Genomic DNA, 18,111 nt, shown 5'->3' with positions numbered 1-18,111 from the left:
CACGGAAGTGTCTTTTTCTGACAAGAACTGGGTTTCACAACTCCTGATCCCAAAGCAGTATGAAGACCAATGCAGTCCAGATATCCAAACAAATGCCTTAGCTCTGAAAGATCCAGGTTCAGTTTCTTCTCTGCTATGAGCTTCTGATGTATGCATCCCTAGACAAGAACTGGAAAGACATTTAGATGTCTGGAGACAGACTGGTGCTCAGAGGTATGTAGGTATGTAATTCCCTCCTGTTGCAAAACAGCATTTAAAAGCTTTGACAATTGTTTCTTAGCTCACCATCTGCAAGCTATGCAACTCTCTACAGCCTTGGGCAAAGAGCGAGTAAATGCACCAAAGAGCCCTAAAAGTATCTGAGGGAGAGTGAAACTATAAGCAGGAAACAGAGCTTTCTGAGTTAAAGCCATTGTCTGAGGACAGGACCACTTATGGGGAAATACTTCAGTGGATGTAAATGATATTTGGCTCAGATGCCAGCAGCACAAACAAGTATAGCTCAGTTCATTACTAAAGAGCATAGTAATATGTGGATAGAGGACATGGCAGCATCTACATGGTAATGGGCTTTAGAACTAATGATGAGTATAATTATGCTAATGGCAAGTTTTTCTGGGAGTGCTTTGTATAAGTAGTTTAGGGAATAAGCTTGGTTCATTATTAAAGGACATATTTTCAGCATTGTTATGTTCTGTTGATTATAAGGTAAAGATGTTGGCTCTGAGTGGGAATGATTTCTTAAAGCATGGAGTGCAAATTGGTCTCTCTCATGCTCCCCTTCTTCTAACCTAGATCCAACTGCAAAATGAGGGTTTGTTGAGGTACTTCTCCACTTCATATCAGGATACTATGAGACTCTCCAAAAGACTCAGTCATTTCTATAATATAACCATTTGCCATTTCTAATACAGAGTTTGGTTTTCCTGCATACAGGACTGTATGTTTGCATCTACGTGTGCAGGCTGGTGTAAACCACAAACCTGCGGAAAGTATATTGATGAAACAGAAAGCTAAATCAAAAATACGCATTTCTTTTTTTTTTTTTTTTTTTACAGTGTTGAGAGCTTCCTGTCATTCCAGCTACTGTTTAATACAGCACCGAGATCCAGAAGCTCAGTTCAACTTTTGTGGTAGATATGCCTCTTCAGTCTTGGGTCTAGAATTGGGATTATAGCAACAGAAGTGGGAGGCCACAACTGCAGAGAGAAAGAGGATGAATGGGGATGGCAGTTTGCAGCAATTCTACAAAAGACTTTGAATACTAGCCTACAAAACCCGGACTCTTGTCTTCAGCGTGGGCAGAAATACAGAGAGGAGGACACCATTCCTGGGAACTTGTGCTAGTGGACAGTGATATTTTGTCCTAAAGAAAGTTTATTTAAGGTGAATGATTTCATCATTATCTCAGATATAATTATTTCCTGTCAGAACAATACACTGCATTTCATGCTTATGGAAGATAAGAGATACGTATGAATGGCTCAAGTGCTGCATAGCTAATGGACAAACTACCCAGGCCAAATTGAATACAAATAAACATTTTGAATACATGAAGATTTATTAGGATGATAGTAGGAAACATCTCTGAAAGTTCTGCTCTCCAAGCTTTACTTTACACTTCTAGTGGCTTTGAAAAAAAAAAAAAAAAAAAGGAAAAAAAAAAAGCCCAAACCTTCCATATTGACAATTTCTTACATAAGAGTTCAGCTCCTCAAGACTGAATGTGCACAGCTCCAAGAAACAGAATTGCCTATGCAATTAGGAGCATTCATCAGCTGCCACAAAACCTGCTTTTCCACTGGCATAATATCCATCTCTGAAAGGTGTTTTAGGCAAGTATTTCTACCATGCCTGTGTGGGCATTGTAGACTCCACAAGGTGGGGTGTGGCTTTATGAGCAATGGGAGGTGTTGATTTGGCATCAGACCTGAGCACCAGGGATTGGGGTAATGGGGAGAAGAAAGTATTGGATTCATGTACTTTTACACTTTCACCCCATTTAATAATCATGTAACAAACCATCTCAGGAATGCTGTCAGCATTAGGCTACACATCCAACCGTGCTGTACCTTTTCACATCTTTCAGTCCAGGCAATAAAGCAGAGGTAAATGTCTACTACTATCGGGGCTACTGCCTGGCATTTCATGGAAGTCTGACAAATCCAAAAGTAGAAGGGGAAAAGGGACTATTTTTAAAGAATTCTTTAAGAATTCTTGTAAAGAATTCCTATTAATAAAAAATTCAAGAATTTTCAATGGCAGAAATAGCCAGGTGCTGGATTTGACCTTGCTTGTTGGAGAAATTAAAAAAACAACAAACTATATCTATCCAGCCAACAAATTTGAATATAGTAGGCTTCTCCTACATGAAGAAAAACTGGAAAAACTGAAAATTAGATGGAAAATTTATCAACAAGATACTGCTAATTTAAACAGAGAAGGAAATTTTCATGCTATATTATTAATCTAAACCCAGCTGTCAGTGTGAAGACATAGTGCAAGACCCCATGGATCAACTTGTAATCCATGCAACCATGCATAATCAACTTGGTACAGCTTGTAGCTGTACAGAGGACTGGAGTAAAGTCTATGCTTTACTTAAGTTTCTCAGGTTCGGGAGACCTAAACTGTGCTTAATACCTGTGGTGTTTCTCCAATCCACAGGAACTACAGCTAGTCTATGTGTTTACTAATATAATGAGGTGGCCACCAGTTCACATTCAACTCAGTACAGATACTTCAGGATAAGAACTCATATCCTCATTTTAAATATAATGCACAACCCACAGGAGCACCTCCAACTGTGTACAGCAGTGGATCTAAAACGAATAGCTAAGCATGCATTTAAATTCATTTATAAAATAATGCTGATCTAATAGGCATTATTTACTCAGCTACCAGGTGCAGATGCACTTGAACAAAAGGGAGAAATATAGAAATTAAAATTCCTGAAGGCACTCCATCCTGCAAAACACAAAATAAGTCTTGCCACCCAGACACAGTCAGTACAGACTGTGCATATCTTCTGGCAGTCACATTCTGCACAGAATGCTGTTTTTCTGGTGCTCAGACTAAACCCCGTTACTCTGATATAATAGTTCTTTCAACCAGGCTGTTCTGTGTGTTTTTCCTTGACATTTTCACCCTGCAGCTATTTCAAAATGGGCAATCACATCACCCTCAGGCCTCATTTCACCAGACATGTTTCTCTTTTACACGTCAATCACTTCCACTTCTCACTCTAGCGTTCATTTTCTGAAGGCAGTACTGGATGTTGCAAGTCATATGACTTTAGCGGAGCTTCAGTAGAGAGATATATACATTCATGGCCTTTTATTTGTACTGTGACTGTTATTTCACATTTCAGATAATGAATTTGCCAGTCACTGGGGTGGATTCTATTACCCACTTTAAATGGAAGCCAAATTTTCCTCCCTAAGAGCAAAAGATTTGGAAATGTTTGACTTGCATTGGGGTCATAGACAGTTCCAGCAAATTTCTTAAGTTACGTCAGTCACGCTTGCTGCCTCTCACCTACAAATGAGTTTTGTGTGTGATTACTCATATGGATTGCATTTGTACTGCTTCCTCCCCACATTCATCATCCATCCCCATGTTGACAGAGAAGTTAACATGTCTTTCTGGTCATTACAACGTGCCACTGAGAGACATCCTTCAAGAATGTGTCACAGGTTCCTGCAAAGTGTACCAGCCATGGGCACAGCATGATCAGTGATGACATGAACATTGTATGGATCAAGACAACAGTAAGAACAACAGTAAGAACAACAATAAATAATACCTCATATCCTGTGATAGCTATCTGGTGCATGGAGTCATTTACTGACTTGATGATATCAAGCACTGTGGCCAGGGCCTCTTCCAGTTCAGCAGTACCCTCTGAATTCTTGCTACACTTCAGCATTTCCTGATTAAAAAAAAGATGAAAAAAAAATACTTGAAAAGTTCTTATACCTGAAGCCACCATAACACAATCCTCCCTGAAGTTTGTGCTGCATAGACAGATTAGCAGACATGTAGGATAAAATAAAACAGGACATTTACCAGGATTGTCATTGAGGATGGACACTTTGAGCTTTTTCATATTTTCAAGTTTTATGGGTTCATTAAAGATGAGATAGGACCATTTTGATACATTTACAATGATCTTTTGCACATCACAGAATTACATCCTGTCTTTTTACTCCATACCTCCTATAAAAAAAAAACTCAAACTTAATACAATGATTTCTGGTGTTACAGAATTCACTGTTTCCCTTTGTAATTTGTTCCAGGAGATATGTATCCCCACTACTAAGAATATAAATTATTTTCTAGTCTGAGTTTGTCAGACTTGATGTTCCAGTCATTAGGTCTTAACAAGCTCTTGTCTGCTAGATAAAGTCTGAATGGGAAGAAGTTGGTTCCTGTATAGATGCTTAAACTGTGGTCAAATCATCTCACAAATCTCTCTTCCCAAAATTATGTGAAGCTTTTTTAATCTATGAAACATCTTATTCAGATGTTAACTTTTTGGTGGAGGAAGTAAGAAAGATTACCATAAATCCTCCCCACTTCTTATTCTCTACCTCTTCACTATGAATTACAGATCTACATTTGCAAATGTGACAACCTTTTTTAAGGGACAGTCATTTCACAGAACAATGCTGCCATCTAGAAAAAAAATATTTAAATATTATATTCTGCTTGAAATGATGGAAGTCATTCTATCTTCCATCCTCTTGGACAAGAAACAAAACTGGACAAGTTAAACTACATGTGCACCAAACAAGGAAATTAACAAACAATACCTCTTGAGGGCTCCGTTTCTGTAATCACTTCACATAGAGAGATCCTATTTAGAATTCCAAGTATTTAGGGCCAACTATTTACTTAGCCTGGCAGAGCTCCTTATGAGTATGACTTTTCTTATTTCTACATGTGTTTTTTACTTGAAGAGTTCTAGTCATAGCTCAGGACCTAGTTCTCTTCCTGAAACCAACAAATATAATTTATGCAAATCCTGAAAGACACATCCTCTGCCTACAGAGGAGCTTGAACCTTATTCAGATGCACAAATTTGTGTTTTGTTTGTTTTTTTACTTTATTGCATAGGAAGAACTACTTGCCAATGAGTATCAACCTGAAATCAGAAACAGACTGGGAAAAAAAAAGTATCTGGGGAAAAAGGGTTAAGAGATCCACATCTGGTTGGTACAGTCTTGAGAAGTCATGAATCTCAAAGGACCTGGAAGATACCATGATTATACCACAGAATCTGAAACCAAAGCCAATCAGGATTCCCACCACTGAATGGAGAAAGTAATTTGACTGTAACTAAAAGAAGTAGCATTATTGACTACTGACACCCACAGTGACCTATGATTTTGATGCTTGGAATCTGCATCCACTATTCAGTGGAAAGAATAAACATATTAGCTGTTAGACTTTTTTGTTATTATTATTATTATTCACTATTGACTTGTCCGTGCCCTATACATCTGTCAGTTGTATGAAAAAAAGTGTTTTGTTGGATGCAAGTTTGAGTTCAGAAATGCAAAATGTAAAGAAACCAAGAAATAAAGTGTTGCAATAATAGGACATGACTAAGAACTGGACAGTAAATTTAGTTTTCTTTCCCTACACTGGCCACAATGCCAATAGAAAGCATGCCCCAGAAATATATCCAGCAATGAATCAAGACTCCAGTTATTTTTCCCTCATCATTTTCATGGTATAAATGGCCATATATGGACATGTATGACCATATATGGCCATTTACATGATTCTCATTCAGGTACATCATTTTCAGCCATATTTGGAAAAAAAAAAAAAAAAGTAGTTTTTGCAAAACCAAAACAGCAGGAGTCTGTCCCCAGATATCTGGACAACCAGGGTTTGGAGGCTAAAAGCCTCTTATGGTACCTGTTGCACAATTTCTAGGACCAGTATGGATCCCTGTAGTCTGCATCCTTATAGAGGGACTACAGGTTTTAATATTAGCTGAACTGATTGAAACCAGAGGGTTGCAATCAGAATTAAAACTAGTCTGCCTCTTGCACACCAAGGCGCACAGTTGAGGCACAAAAGTTGTTGCCAATTTTTCACACTCCCATTTTCCTACACTCCTAAAATCTCCTGCTGCCAGGGACTTAGTGCACCATCTTCACAGATCTCATAATCCCTGACAAATGAAATGTCCTTGCCAAAGCGTTGTTCCTATGTACAAAACTGGTCTGACCAGCTTCAGCTCCAATGGCTGTAACCCGTTTTGCTTGAGAATTTTACTCCTTGATTTGATCTTATGTTTATTTACAGTCGTATTCCAAATTAAAAGTAGAATCTGGTTTACTCTTGCTCTTCTGAACACCTTGACATTTTCTCTTTTCTCCCTTAAGAAGAAAGCTTCAAAAAATGTTTTAAAAATGTTTTCAAAAATACTTTCAAAAAAGGGAGCCAAACTTATTTCTGGATTAAGTTGATACAAAGGTACTGGTGTCAGCACCCTTCTTAATAACCTCCTTCAATTTCTGGATTCTAGAGTTTTGCATAAAATCAGTAACAAGGCACAGAAATACTGCACAAGTGAATAACCAGACAGATCATCACAAGCTGACATAATTTAGCCAGTGCCATGATAGCTATTAGCAAAAAAGATTAGAGCCTAAAACCCTCAATGCAAATTTCACACTAGATTTTGTGACAGTACAGAGCACTGCATTAAGTCCAGATGCTTCAAAACAGCATGTAATTCATCTTCACTGCCTTCCCATAAGGAAGAGAAGCAAACATTGGCTATGTTTAAGAACTGAGGAGATGAAGACAGGAACTTAAGCCACCATCTTCAAAAAGTTTAATTGGCCTGAGAGTATCTATTTCCTGTTGCTCCATTCAGGCCAAAATTTCAAGTGTGGACCACTCACAGTTCCAACCAAATGAAAACTGAGGTTTCTATATACATCCTGTGGAAAATTTACAGACAATTTGTTCCTAGTTGGGTCTTCAAAATGTAGGCACCAAAAAGGAGTAGATCATTCTGAAAGATCTGAGTCACAACTATGGGTAAACAGTAGGTTCAGAGAGCTGGAAGAGTTCTGTTAAATAGGGTTGGATGTTAGAGGATTTGGAGCATTAGTTCCTGTTACTGTTTTCCAGTAAAACCACACTGACCCAATAAAACCATTTTCAATTTCTGTTAAAAGATAATTAAAATAATAAAATACTTGTTATATAACATATGCTATTTTGTTTTCCCAGTGAAGCAATAAAAGTTCTTATCAAGGGAGGTCCTTTCTTTGACTCTGTTACCATTTTACAACTTAGAATTACAAAGTATTTGTTGAAGAAGCGAGAGAGGATTTATTTCCAGGTAGTCCTTCAGACAACAACACTGATATGCAATTATTTAGGTAAAACAAGCTATGCAATGGAATCCTTTGCACTCTCGTGGAGAACTGACCTTTAATAGCAACTGGTACTTGGTGATTCTCTGGACTGGCTTTAAAAGATAAGCATCTAGTGAAAGCTTATGATCCAATTTACGTTGACATTCCTGTAAGAGATAACAGGGAAGAAAAATATCACTGCTCCTTGAAACACAGGCAAGACACCAAGATCATTATCATTGCGTAATCTAAAATCAGTATGTCTGTGAATTAATTGAGAGAGAAATTTGTTCCATCTGCATAGTTTACAGGTTACTTTTGCCACAGTGAAAACATATCTAAACGAGAACTAATCAAAAGCTCAGCTTGGTGTCAAAATCTGGCGTGCCTTGCTCATGAGATTGCAATCATATGGGATTTGCAAAGAAGCCAGCAATTCTTTGGTTTGGCTATAGCCTGAAGAACTAGGCTCCTGTCCAGGAACTATTCTATCTAACCTCCTGCAGAGAGCACATTGACACACACTGAGCACCTGCCATCAGGATAAGGATCATGCAGAAAAATCTCTATTTTTTCTCTAAATTTTCTAAAGAAAAAGAAGAAGGAAAACACATTTGATGGTCTCCCACTGCTAGTCTGAAATGCAATTCCACCTGGAAAAAGATGCTGTCTCCACATTGTCTCCAGAGAGCTTCAGACCTTGGCTTGTTCTGACAATATTTTTCATATATTTGGAGGTCCTCTTTCTGCAAGAAAAGGAGATCTTAAGTAAGGCAAGAAGAAAGGATTCACAAAGCATCTGCCATGAGTCATACTTTTTCTTACCTGCCATCCTAACACATAGAAGTAATTAATTCATGGTCATAAGTCTGTATGTAAAAATGTACTGAAGCTACCAAACCTGCTCTTTACTTTCTTAAATTAAATACACCAAAAAATGAATTTTTCTCACTATTTGCACAAAGCAAGAAGACTGCAGACTGAAAGACACATAGCCTAATTGCAAAACTGTTGTATTCCTGAGAGGGTGATTGATTATTTGAAAACAAAAAAACACACAAAGTGGCAAGTTCATCTTGCTGTTCTAGGTTAGGCAGGGAGAACTGCTTAAACTGTTCTATCCAAATTAGATGTGGTGGATTCTCTCGACCTGTATTTACCTTTGACTACACTACAGGTGCTTCCACTGAAGTCCACAGCAATATTTCATTGACTTCAGTGAAAACAAAGGCAATCGCTATGAAAGCCCAGGGAGATTTCAAGCTCCCTAGGTTATATGGATGGATCCCGACCGACAGATGTTCCTCTGCCAGATTGTTAGCTTGCTAACGACGAGCCCAACTAGCTTAGAAGCCCTGCAGCTACACCACCATGGAGCAGGACTGGCTGTGCCTGACCAGCTTGGAGCTTCTTATCTCTGCACCTAGCCTGGTGAGCATGACCTCAGTTAATGAACTGGTGCCAAAAATAAAGCCCAGGAATTCCTGGCTCTCTCCTCTGTGCTTTCAGGCCACTGGACAGTGCCCACTTACCCTTGCTACAGGGAAAACATTTTCTTTTTCATAGTTACTAGAAGAAAGCAGTATTGTTGGTATTTTCTTCTATAGCCCTTACTGGCGTCACCCTGATGAATCAGATATAAAAGCAGAACTGTGCCATGCAACACCTCACTGTGTCAAGGATTATGCAATCAAAAAGCTCCACTGCAACTTAATAGAATACTAATGGTGCTGTTTCAAAAGAAGCGTAGAGTTTTCTTCACCTAAATAGGATTGTTTGTACATGTTGCCTTGGAGGAAAGTTAGCAGGGGGTAAAACCCACAAAATTAAAATAATTAAAAAGGGTAATCAAGCATTACAATTTGTTCCTGGCCCATAGAAACCTAATTGGACAGGGCAAGAACAGAAACAGTGACAGTCAAGAGCAGGGGCAAAAAGACAAGTACCTGTTTGACATGAAGGAAAGGTAAAATGATCAACAACTCACCAGTAACCTGCCCTAGTGGAACTGCCCTGTGCCAACACAATCTACTGCTGCATGCATCAGTGACACCAGCTCAGGCTGATACCTAGATCTTTAGATCCAGTTTTTAATTTCTGTAATAGTGTGTATGTAAGGAATAGAACATTACTGATAAAATTATTAGGCTCAGACTCTAAAATTTCAAGACATAATTAATTATTTAGTTACTCAAATCCTAGCGTTAAATGTTTCACACATCTCTGTTTCAATATTCAGAGGTTCTGACTTCCCACTGGTACTTTCACACCATGCTCATCATGTTATGACTTTCCTTTCCATGATGAACTTGCATCCTGGAATCATAGTAAGATTTAACTCACAGTGTATTTCTGTGGCATACATGCACAGTTCCACTTATCTTTGTTGGCTGCTGCTTTATGAATATATTTTCTTTGAGATTAGAATTTAGCTCTTTGAATCCAACACCAAGGTTTCTGGTCAGGTGCTACAGTACTTTCACAATTCCTGTCAAATTATTCTCTTTTTCTATGGTTGCAATATGAATAAGTAATTGGTAATCCACAGTGAGTCACTCCTGCCAGGCACCTCACCTGGCATATGTTTGTAAGCTGTCTGACACACCTTTCGATTCTTCCCAAGCATTGTTGCTTTGGTTTAGTGAGCTTTCCTTCTTCCCAGCCCCAGTTTTGGCAGACCAAACTAGAGCGTTCATCTTATTGCTGATATAGTGCTACAAGATCCATCCTGCGAGGCATTTCAGCACACACCTCATCTTTGAGCATCTGTGCAGTCTGTGCCACACAGAGCTTTAAGCAAGGTCAGGTACCTTCATGATGGAATTTACCCCAGGTACCACAGGGGTGAAGTTGAGCTGGCTTACTTGCAGTTTGGTTCACTTGAAGATCAGGCAAAGTGTGAGGGAGGACAAGAGGGGCATTTCTGTTTCATCTTGCACCTGATTTTGCTGCTGTGTTCCAGGAGAGAAGTCAGAGAGGAGAAATATGCTGGAACTCCATGTGCTGCTCCTGCCATCACCTGAGAAGATGGGTTTGTATTTCTGGTGCCAGCTGACCAGGTGGCACTGGTGGAGGTGGGAGAATGGGTGGGGACATAGGAGGGGAATGACACATAGGGGATGGAGTGACTCAGCCAAGCACCAGGGCATCCCACTGCAGCTCTTGGAACGCTTTCAAGCAGCTCTAGAATCACGGCTGGAAAGGTCCAGTGTGATCAGACAGGATAATATTCTTCAAAAAGTACCAGTCTGTTTCTAATTACAGGCCCACCATGCTGTGATGGCAGGAAGGTTACACCGGGACAAAGGAGAAACAGAAGTGAATCTGCAACAACGTGAATTTCCTCCCAGAACCAGACATGGCTTTGAAGAGCAGCTGTTTCGGTTACCCCCGTGCCACGGCAAGAGCAGTCACAACTCACAGGGCAAGGCAGAAGCCTCTGCTCAGTGGGAAGACGCAAAAAGCTGCCAAACTGTGGGGAACACAAACACACAACCAGGCTTTTGTTTGTGCCTCCTAAAGGCAGTCCAACAGAAACAACAACTTTCTGGATTTTATGTGGCTTCTTCTAAAAACAGAACAGGAGGGGAAGCCTTTGAATCAAAGGTGCTTCTGTGTGAGCACAGACCTTTCAGGAGATAGGCTTCTGCCTTCTCAGCGCAAGATTTGAAATAGGGAAAAAGCAAACACAAAATTTAACTTCTTATTCATAACGTTTGGGGTTTGACTAGCCAATGGAAGCTGATAAGCAAATATGACAAGAGGGACTGATTTTCTTTCACCTGACACCTGAAGCACAGTTTTAGTGATGCTGATTTTACATTGGTAGAATAGAGAGGAGAACTGGGCTCAGCAGCAGTTTTGACAGAGAGAGACATAAGGTGCAACATTTAAACATGGAATTTGAACTTTCTTTAAATTTTTTTTTTTTAAATCAACATGTACACTATAAAAGTGGCAAATGCTAGATGTAGCGTGCAGTGGAAGCAAAAGGTACACTGACTACAGAGAAAAGAACAGATTTTCCCATTTTTCATTCCTCTTCCCTTTCCCATATGACACACAGGGTCTTATTCTAGCAGCTGCTTTGTCAGAGTATAAGAAAGCTGTAGCAACCCTCTAAAACAGGTTTTTCTTATTAGTAGGCACTCTGAATGAGTGCTAGACAAACAAGCACCTTTTGTTATGTCACAGGAAACAGTCATGCTAATGGGGGCATGACTGGGAGCTCCCAGAGGAGGTTGCTGCAGAATTCAGGCACTGGAAGCAAAGGCACAGGCATCTGACTAAAGCCACCACTTGAATGATAAACTGAAGCTTTGGGCCTTCTCATAAACTGAGCTCACTCTAAACAAACAGCTAACCCTCAGCACTTCATACAAGTGGGGAGAATCCCACTTGGTTGTTGAATTATGCGAACACGTAAAGGAATCAGCCCCAGGCTTATGGAGCTGGTGGAGTTTCACCACACAAGGAAGGTGGTAGACTCTACTGAACTGGTTGCAGGGGAGTAAGCTTCCTGAATGGTGCAGAGAAAAGAGAGAAGACAGAGATATCTGCAGTCTGAGAGCCATCTGCCATTAACTGCTCTCTCCTTATTTACTGTACGGTGGTGCCTACTGTATATTCAGGCAGGTCAAACACTTGGATCATTTCTTTTTTTAACCAGGGCTTACAATACATTGGTAAAATAACGGTAATAGATCCCGTCCTATAATAAACCAGATAAAGGTTCAGATTTCAAAATATACACCCATTAATAGTGGATTAATTTGTGAATATTTGCTTATATGAATTTCCCTCATTTGCACAAGCAATCAGAGTGAAAAGATAGGAGTAAGTCTGTAAGCATTGTAGGATAAGACCATAGATACTCATGCAAACCCTCAAAAGGATTGACTTACTCTTTTTAAAAAGCATCGGGCAAGAAGCTCAGGATTTTCAATGCAATTTTCTATTTCCTTAAGGAAAATCCTGCAAAGAAGAAAGGAAAGCAAACAATAATGGAACATCCTATTCACACTGCCATATAAACTTCCATATAAATAACTTCCATAACTTCCATATAAATCCAGATTAAAGTCTATGTTTTTGTAGTAAAAAGATTTAATAGGAGAAGCAACAATTCTGACACACAAATAAATATATTACATGTATTTTAGAAAATGGGATACAGTTCACAGCTGACTGCCCAAATCACTAATATTATCATGGTTTCATCTGCTCACAAACAACTCATACACCTGGTTCCTCTGGCTGTTGAGATTTATTTCCAATACGTAGCCCAAACACCCGCTTCCCATTTGGTTATAAGCATATTTCAGAGCAGCTAGAAAAGACAAAAAAGCTCTGTCAGATGCAGTTGTTTAATCAGCAAGCAATGAAAATGTGGGCTGAAGTCCAAAGACCGATGCAGTCACTGGCAGTCAATGCACTTAAGCCTTTAGGAAAAGAAAGACCAGGCTTGCAACAGGAGGGGAATTACATTGTCAACATAGAAGACATTCTTTCAAAATGATATGTAAATTGGAAAATATTTTTTCTACTATGTGTAAGTTACTCTGGTATAATAATTAAATTTGCAAAAGTTTGTTTGTTTTTCATTTTGTTCAACTGTTGCATCTTACAGGCAATCATTATTCAATATAATTAAATTCTCACCTTGACTACAGACAGGTTTACTTAATCAGGGCTAAGAAAAGTAGGAAATTAAAATAAGTGGCCTTAAGTTTTGTGTTTTGGAAGGGGATCAAAAAGAGCTTAATCTTGTCCATACTCGGTATTCTGTAGTTATGGGCACCAGATCAGGTATACGGTTTGCTGATGAATGTCCACAGTGCAGACAAGGCTTCTGGAGAGTTTTTAGAACATGTGACCAATAAAATTCCTTAAGAAAAGTGCTCTCAAAAGTATCATGTCTTCTGCTGATGTGATACCAGAAATATAGGACAAATAACTAAGAAAATTTCAACACAGAGGCGCTTGGGCAGAGAAAGAACATCAGGACTTAGCCCTGTGACGTTTACCAGTGTACCAAGGGAGGTCATAAAATACTTGCCACTAGGGACATTCAAAATTAATAATGCCAGGGGAAATCACTAGAAAATGCACAAAAAGGTATAAGCTTTCACAAAGAGATGAAATTGATGATCTCAGGGGTGTTGTCTACACATGGGTTTTATAGGACACACACAGAGGCAAAGTGAGGACGACTTTTCCTGCCTGTGTACATAAGAGTGTAACAAAGCACCCTATATAAAGGGATTAGAAGTGTCAGCAGCACCAGGAGCACAGGACAACCAGCAGTTCTCACGTGCCTGTTGTGGAATTCATAGATTTCCGGGAGGTTCCCAAAAAGAATTTCCTTCTTGTTCTGGAGCGTAGATGGAATCAGATGTACTAAGTTGGGATTGTCCATTTCTGAAGCATAACCCTGCAGAGGAGAGTTGAAAATAAAACCAGGCTATTTTTTACCAGGGAAGAAATACTGTCTGAGACACTAAAAAGCCCCAAAGCCTATGTACTTTTGGTTCTCAACAGAGCACACAAAGGCTTCTCCTATGTCAGCTTCTTTGTTGCTTCATGAATTCCTGATGCTTCTAATTTTCCCTAGAGCTTTTACACCTGATAGCTGTTCAAACATAATCTTAACTGTGAATGGACAGATTACTGGATCAGCAAAAAAGATTAAATGATGGCCCTAGCCATCATTTTACTCGCATTCCATGGAGTCAAAAGCCATTTGGGATGTGTAGGGATAGAAACTGCTAAGTTTGATAGACACTTATCTTTCTGCCACACTGTTTCCTCGCAAAAAGGTTAGTTTGATTTATTTGTTGAGCTGTGGCATTTGGCTTGATTATTTGGCTGTTTCTTGTAGAAGCCAAATTGTCTTTATTTAATACAAATTTTGAGACAAGAATATTCTGACGTCAGGTTTTAATGTCGGAGTGATACATCAGTTATCAGAGCTGTCAGCTCCCACAGATTATTACTAACTATTCCTCTGCCCATAACTTTGAGAACTCCACAATTGTCATCATTCTGTGGGCTGGGGTCAAAGAAGGTGCCTCTTCCTTTAAACCCTGAGGCAAATGATCAAATCATCCTTCTTCCTTTCCATCTCCAAGGCTGAGCTATCTTGTTGACAGAGAACTTGTGTTCTCTAAACACAAGGTGGGAGGTGAGAGTGCTCAGCCCGTGAAGGATATGCAACCCCAGCAATGACTTAGAGGTTAAGCACCAGAAGAATTTACAGAAGAATTTCTTACCTCTATTATACTTTGAAGTTCTTCTACATAAACCCGTTCTGTTTCTATCAGCTCATTGATTATGTGGCTAAAAGAAAAGAAAGATGGAGAGTTGTAATGTTTAGCAAAGCACACATGAAGGAAAAAAATGCATTCCTTGTATGTTTGCTGTGTTAAGGCACTCATCTACACAAAAATAAATACATAAAAATAAAAAGAAATATAAAAATAAAAACTCTGTGACATTTTCAAAGGTCATTTCTCCATACTTCAATACTGTGCCTTGCTGGTAAGCTTTAACAGCCTAAATATTTCTTAGATTATTATTTTTTCAGTATATTTTAAACTTCATTTTGTTTGTTTCTTTCATTTTTATACTTGTACACCTGAATAAAGATTTAAAAAGCCCCACAAAGCAAACTAAAAGGGTTTCCTCTTCTAATAATAACTAACAATAGTCAATAAAATTGGATTCTATTTCCCAAGGTGATGTTATATTTCCTAAGGCTATGTTCCATTTCTGTTTTGCTTTCTTTTATAAAATAAACAAAATTGCTGATTAGACTTCCTTTCTTTAATGTATTACAAAAACAGGCAGCTGGTATCAGAAGTCTGAAAACATGAAAGCTAATTAGAGTAAAAAAAAAAATGTTATAAAGTAATTAGGATTCCATAGCTACCTTGCCATAATGGCCTAAGTCAAGACAAAATCATACAGTGCCTACCACAAGGCAGAGAAATGGGTGAGGGCTGGACACTGCCCACCCCAGGAGCATGGACTCAGTTAACCTCCACATTGATCTTGAATGAAGATATTTATGAACAGCAGTCACGTCTAGCTATAGAGGAAAAAATATATCACTCTTCCTGACTAAGCAGCACTTTTGCACTCTGGGGCTACGCATGCTCCAGGAAAGCCAGGCCATGTTGGTGTCTAACTCATATAAAAGCCCTGTTCATATTTCCCTGAATTTGCATATACTGTCAAGTTTCAAAATGTGTTTGGGGCATACTCGCAGTACTGGATTACTCCTCGTCAGGCAGATATGTGTGTCACTTCCATGCACCTCCATGAGAATTGCATAGCCAATGGCCTAATGGCCAATAAAATGATTTTACAAACATTAGCACTTGCTTTTATAACTGGCTGAAACAAATAAAAGTGTTCTGGTTAAATCTGCCTTTCCTTCCAACAGCTGTTGCAGTTAACCACACAGTCCGGATGCAAAGGGGGTGAGCAGATGGCTACTGTTCTAGCATTACCACAACTCACAGCAATGAAAAGAAACCAGAAGGGCAATCCACAACTTGTTTCTGGAGTCAACTACTTCCATTTCACAGAGATGAAAAGTTGGCTTCAGACAGAACTAACATGTTTCATCAAGCTCAGTTCTCCAGCTACATCACAAACTCAAGCAGTGTAAAATTGTTGGATCAGACAGGTGTTTGGTGGTCACTACCTCCTTCTGTCTATGTAATTCAAATTACTTTTGCCACTCTGGCTATCAGATTCATCAGAGAAAATTGTAGATTCAATTGCCCAGGTAGGCAGCCACTAATAGAGACACTAAACACAAGCATGCGGGTATAATTTCCCACGCAAACTCTGAATTTGCATTAGCATGACAGTGTGGCCATAGAAACTGCAGGTACATCACAACCGTGCACACAGCTATGGTCTTTGCAATGATACACAGAAATATTTTAATTTTGAACACACTTCAGTGAAAGGGTGCTTACATTCTTGGTTCCCTTGGTGGACCTAGGAACTGCTGCCTCACACATATTTCATGAATTGGAGAATGGGTTTGACACGGAGTTTGAAATGTTTGTTCCATTGGTTATAAGTTTTCAAATGCCACCTTCAGCTCTAACCTACATTTATTTTAAGAAAAGCTCTGATTCTGTTTATTGTGTCTATTCTCCAGATTCTGAAGACTTAGAATTATTATATTCTCGCCGAGCTTTATGTTGCAGCAATTGGAACTTCATGACATTTATTTAATGCTCACAACGCACATTTCCAAAGAGCTGCTGCATTCTTTAAAATATGTGTGTGTATATATATATATATATATATATATATACATGTATATAACTGAGAAGGTGTAACAAGATCATCAGAGAAACTTCATGTTTCTAAGTTATAAATTAATCTTAAAGCTCCCCTTACTGTGGAAATATGCTTATTTACCTGCAAACAAGATATAGATTTCCATATGTTATTTCCTCTATTACCTAAAAGGTTGCATAAGGACTGACCCCACCCAGCACTTTGCTGAGAATTGTACCTGAAAAGTAAATTTTTAGTCCATATGTTTCCTGGTAACTGTGACAAATACAAACAATAATGTGGCAGTGCCTGTCAGAAGTACAACTCAGAGTAATCTAGTGAACAAAGTACAGGACTTTGGAATATTTTACTACCCATCTTTCCAGGAAAGATGATTTTCTCATTGCTATTTAAACATAGAGTACCAGCTCTTCAATCTCTAGTGTTATAAATCTCTCTCTCTTTTTTTTTTTTTTTTTTTTTTTAACTATTTTTTTACTGATCATAGTGTTTTAGGACTAAGTGTCCATTCAGGGCATCAAAAAAGTTCACATATAAAGAATGCTTTTTTAGAGGAAGTTCTGTGGGACACCTTAGATATGGCCATTATAGTTGGGGGGGGGGGGTCTCATAAAATTTAACAGGATTTTTAAAGAAGATTTTTTAAAAATTAACTTAATTATATATGTTGATTTCTACTAAAAGTAAATGCATTATCTTTCTAAGTGTTATATAAGACTTGTCTAACTAACCCTTTCATTCCTTGCAGAGGTGTCATTGGCCATTTTGTCATCTCAGTTTCAATGACACTGAAGCAAAGATAATGTGATGACAATATTCTTTATCCCCTCCGGGTTAGAGTTCAAGAGCTTCATTGTGATGCTCATACCTCTAAGCCACGAGTCTGCACATACAGGGTAACCATTTCTCTATACTTCCCACAAGCAGGCAGATGGATTTCTGCCTGACTAAAGCTTTCATTGTGTTTTCATTTTTTCCTCTCCAGAACTGTAGTATTTTTTCCAACCACAAATTATGTCCACATGAAAAAGAGGAATCTGACCATTTATCCGGGACTTCCAAACAGCCAGCATTGTGTCAGACTCAACACGTTGGACACAGATCCAGGACCAGGTGTGCTGTAATGGGCAAAGCTAAAAACCTGGGGAGTAAGGGTGTTGTAGGGGGTACAGTAACAGGGCCGGTGCTGGAGCAGCCATCAGGAAGACTCAGCACAAGCTACCAGGAAGACTCAGCACAAGCCCATCAGAAAACAGCCTCATGTAGTGCCAGTACTCCGAGTAACTTCCCTGAATTGCTCTCCAAATAATATCCACAGCAGCGCAATCTCAAACGTCAAAGGTTGTTGCACACGCAATCGCCTGGCGACACATGAATTGCTCTCTCATCAACCGGTTAA

At 39.0% G+C, this 18,111-nt stretch overlaps 1 protein-coding gene across 11 annotated transcripts in view; it reads right to left on the bottom strand.

Annotated features, from left to right (window-relative positions):
- Positions 1-18,111, bottom strand: part of MCF2L2 (MCF.2 cell line derived transforming sequence-like 2) — a 160,342-nt gene that overhangs the window by 26,237 nt on the left and 115,994 nt on the right. For all 11 annotated transcript variants that reach the window (XM_084528964.1, XM_084528966.1, XM_084528963.1 and 8 more), the window contains 6 exons: positions 14,660-14,726; positions 13,706-13,821; positions 12,293-12,362; positions 8,042-8,134; positions 7,463-7,555; positions 3,806-3,931 (listed from right to left, as the gene is read on the bottom strand). In XM_084528964.1, the coding sequence (XP_084385090.1) occupies positions 3,806-3,931; positions 7,463-7,555; positions 8,042-8,134; positions 12,293-12,362; positions 13,706-13,821; positions 14,660-14,726 (565 nt within the window). The remainder of the gene's footprint in view (positions 1-3,805; positions 3,932-7,462; positions 7,556-8,041; positions 8,135-12,292; positions 12,363-13,705; positions 13,822-14,659; positions 14,727-18,111) is intronic.

The sequence above is a fragment of the Aythya ferina genome, assembly GCF_964211825.1.
Source record: "Aythya ferina genome assembly, chromosome: 9".
Lineage (NCBI taxonomy): Eukaryota > Metazoa > Chordata > Aves > Anseriformes > Anatidae > Aythya > Aythya ferina.
This window is presented reverse-complemented; position numbering and strand designations above follow the sequence as displayed.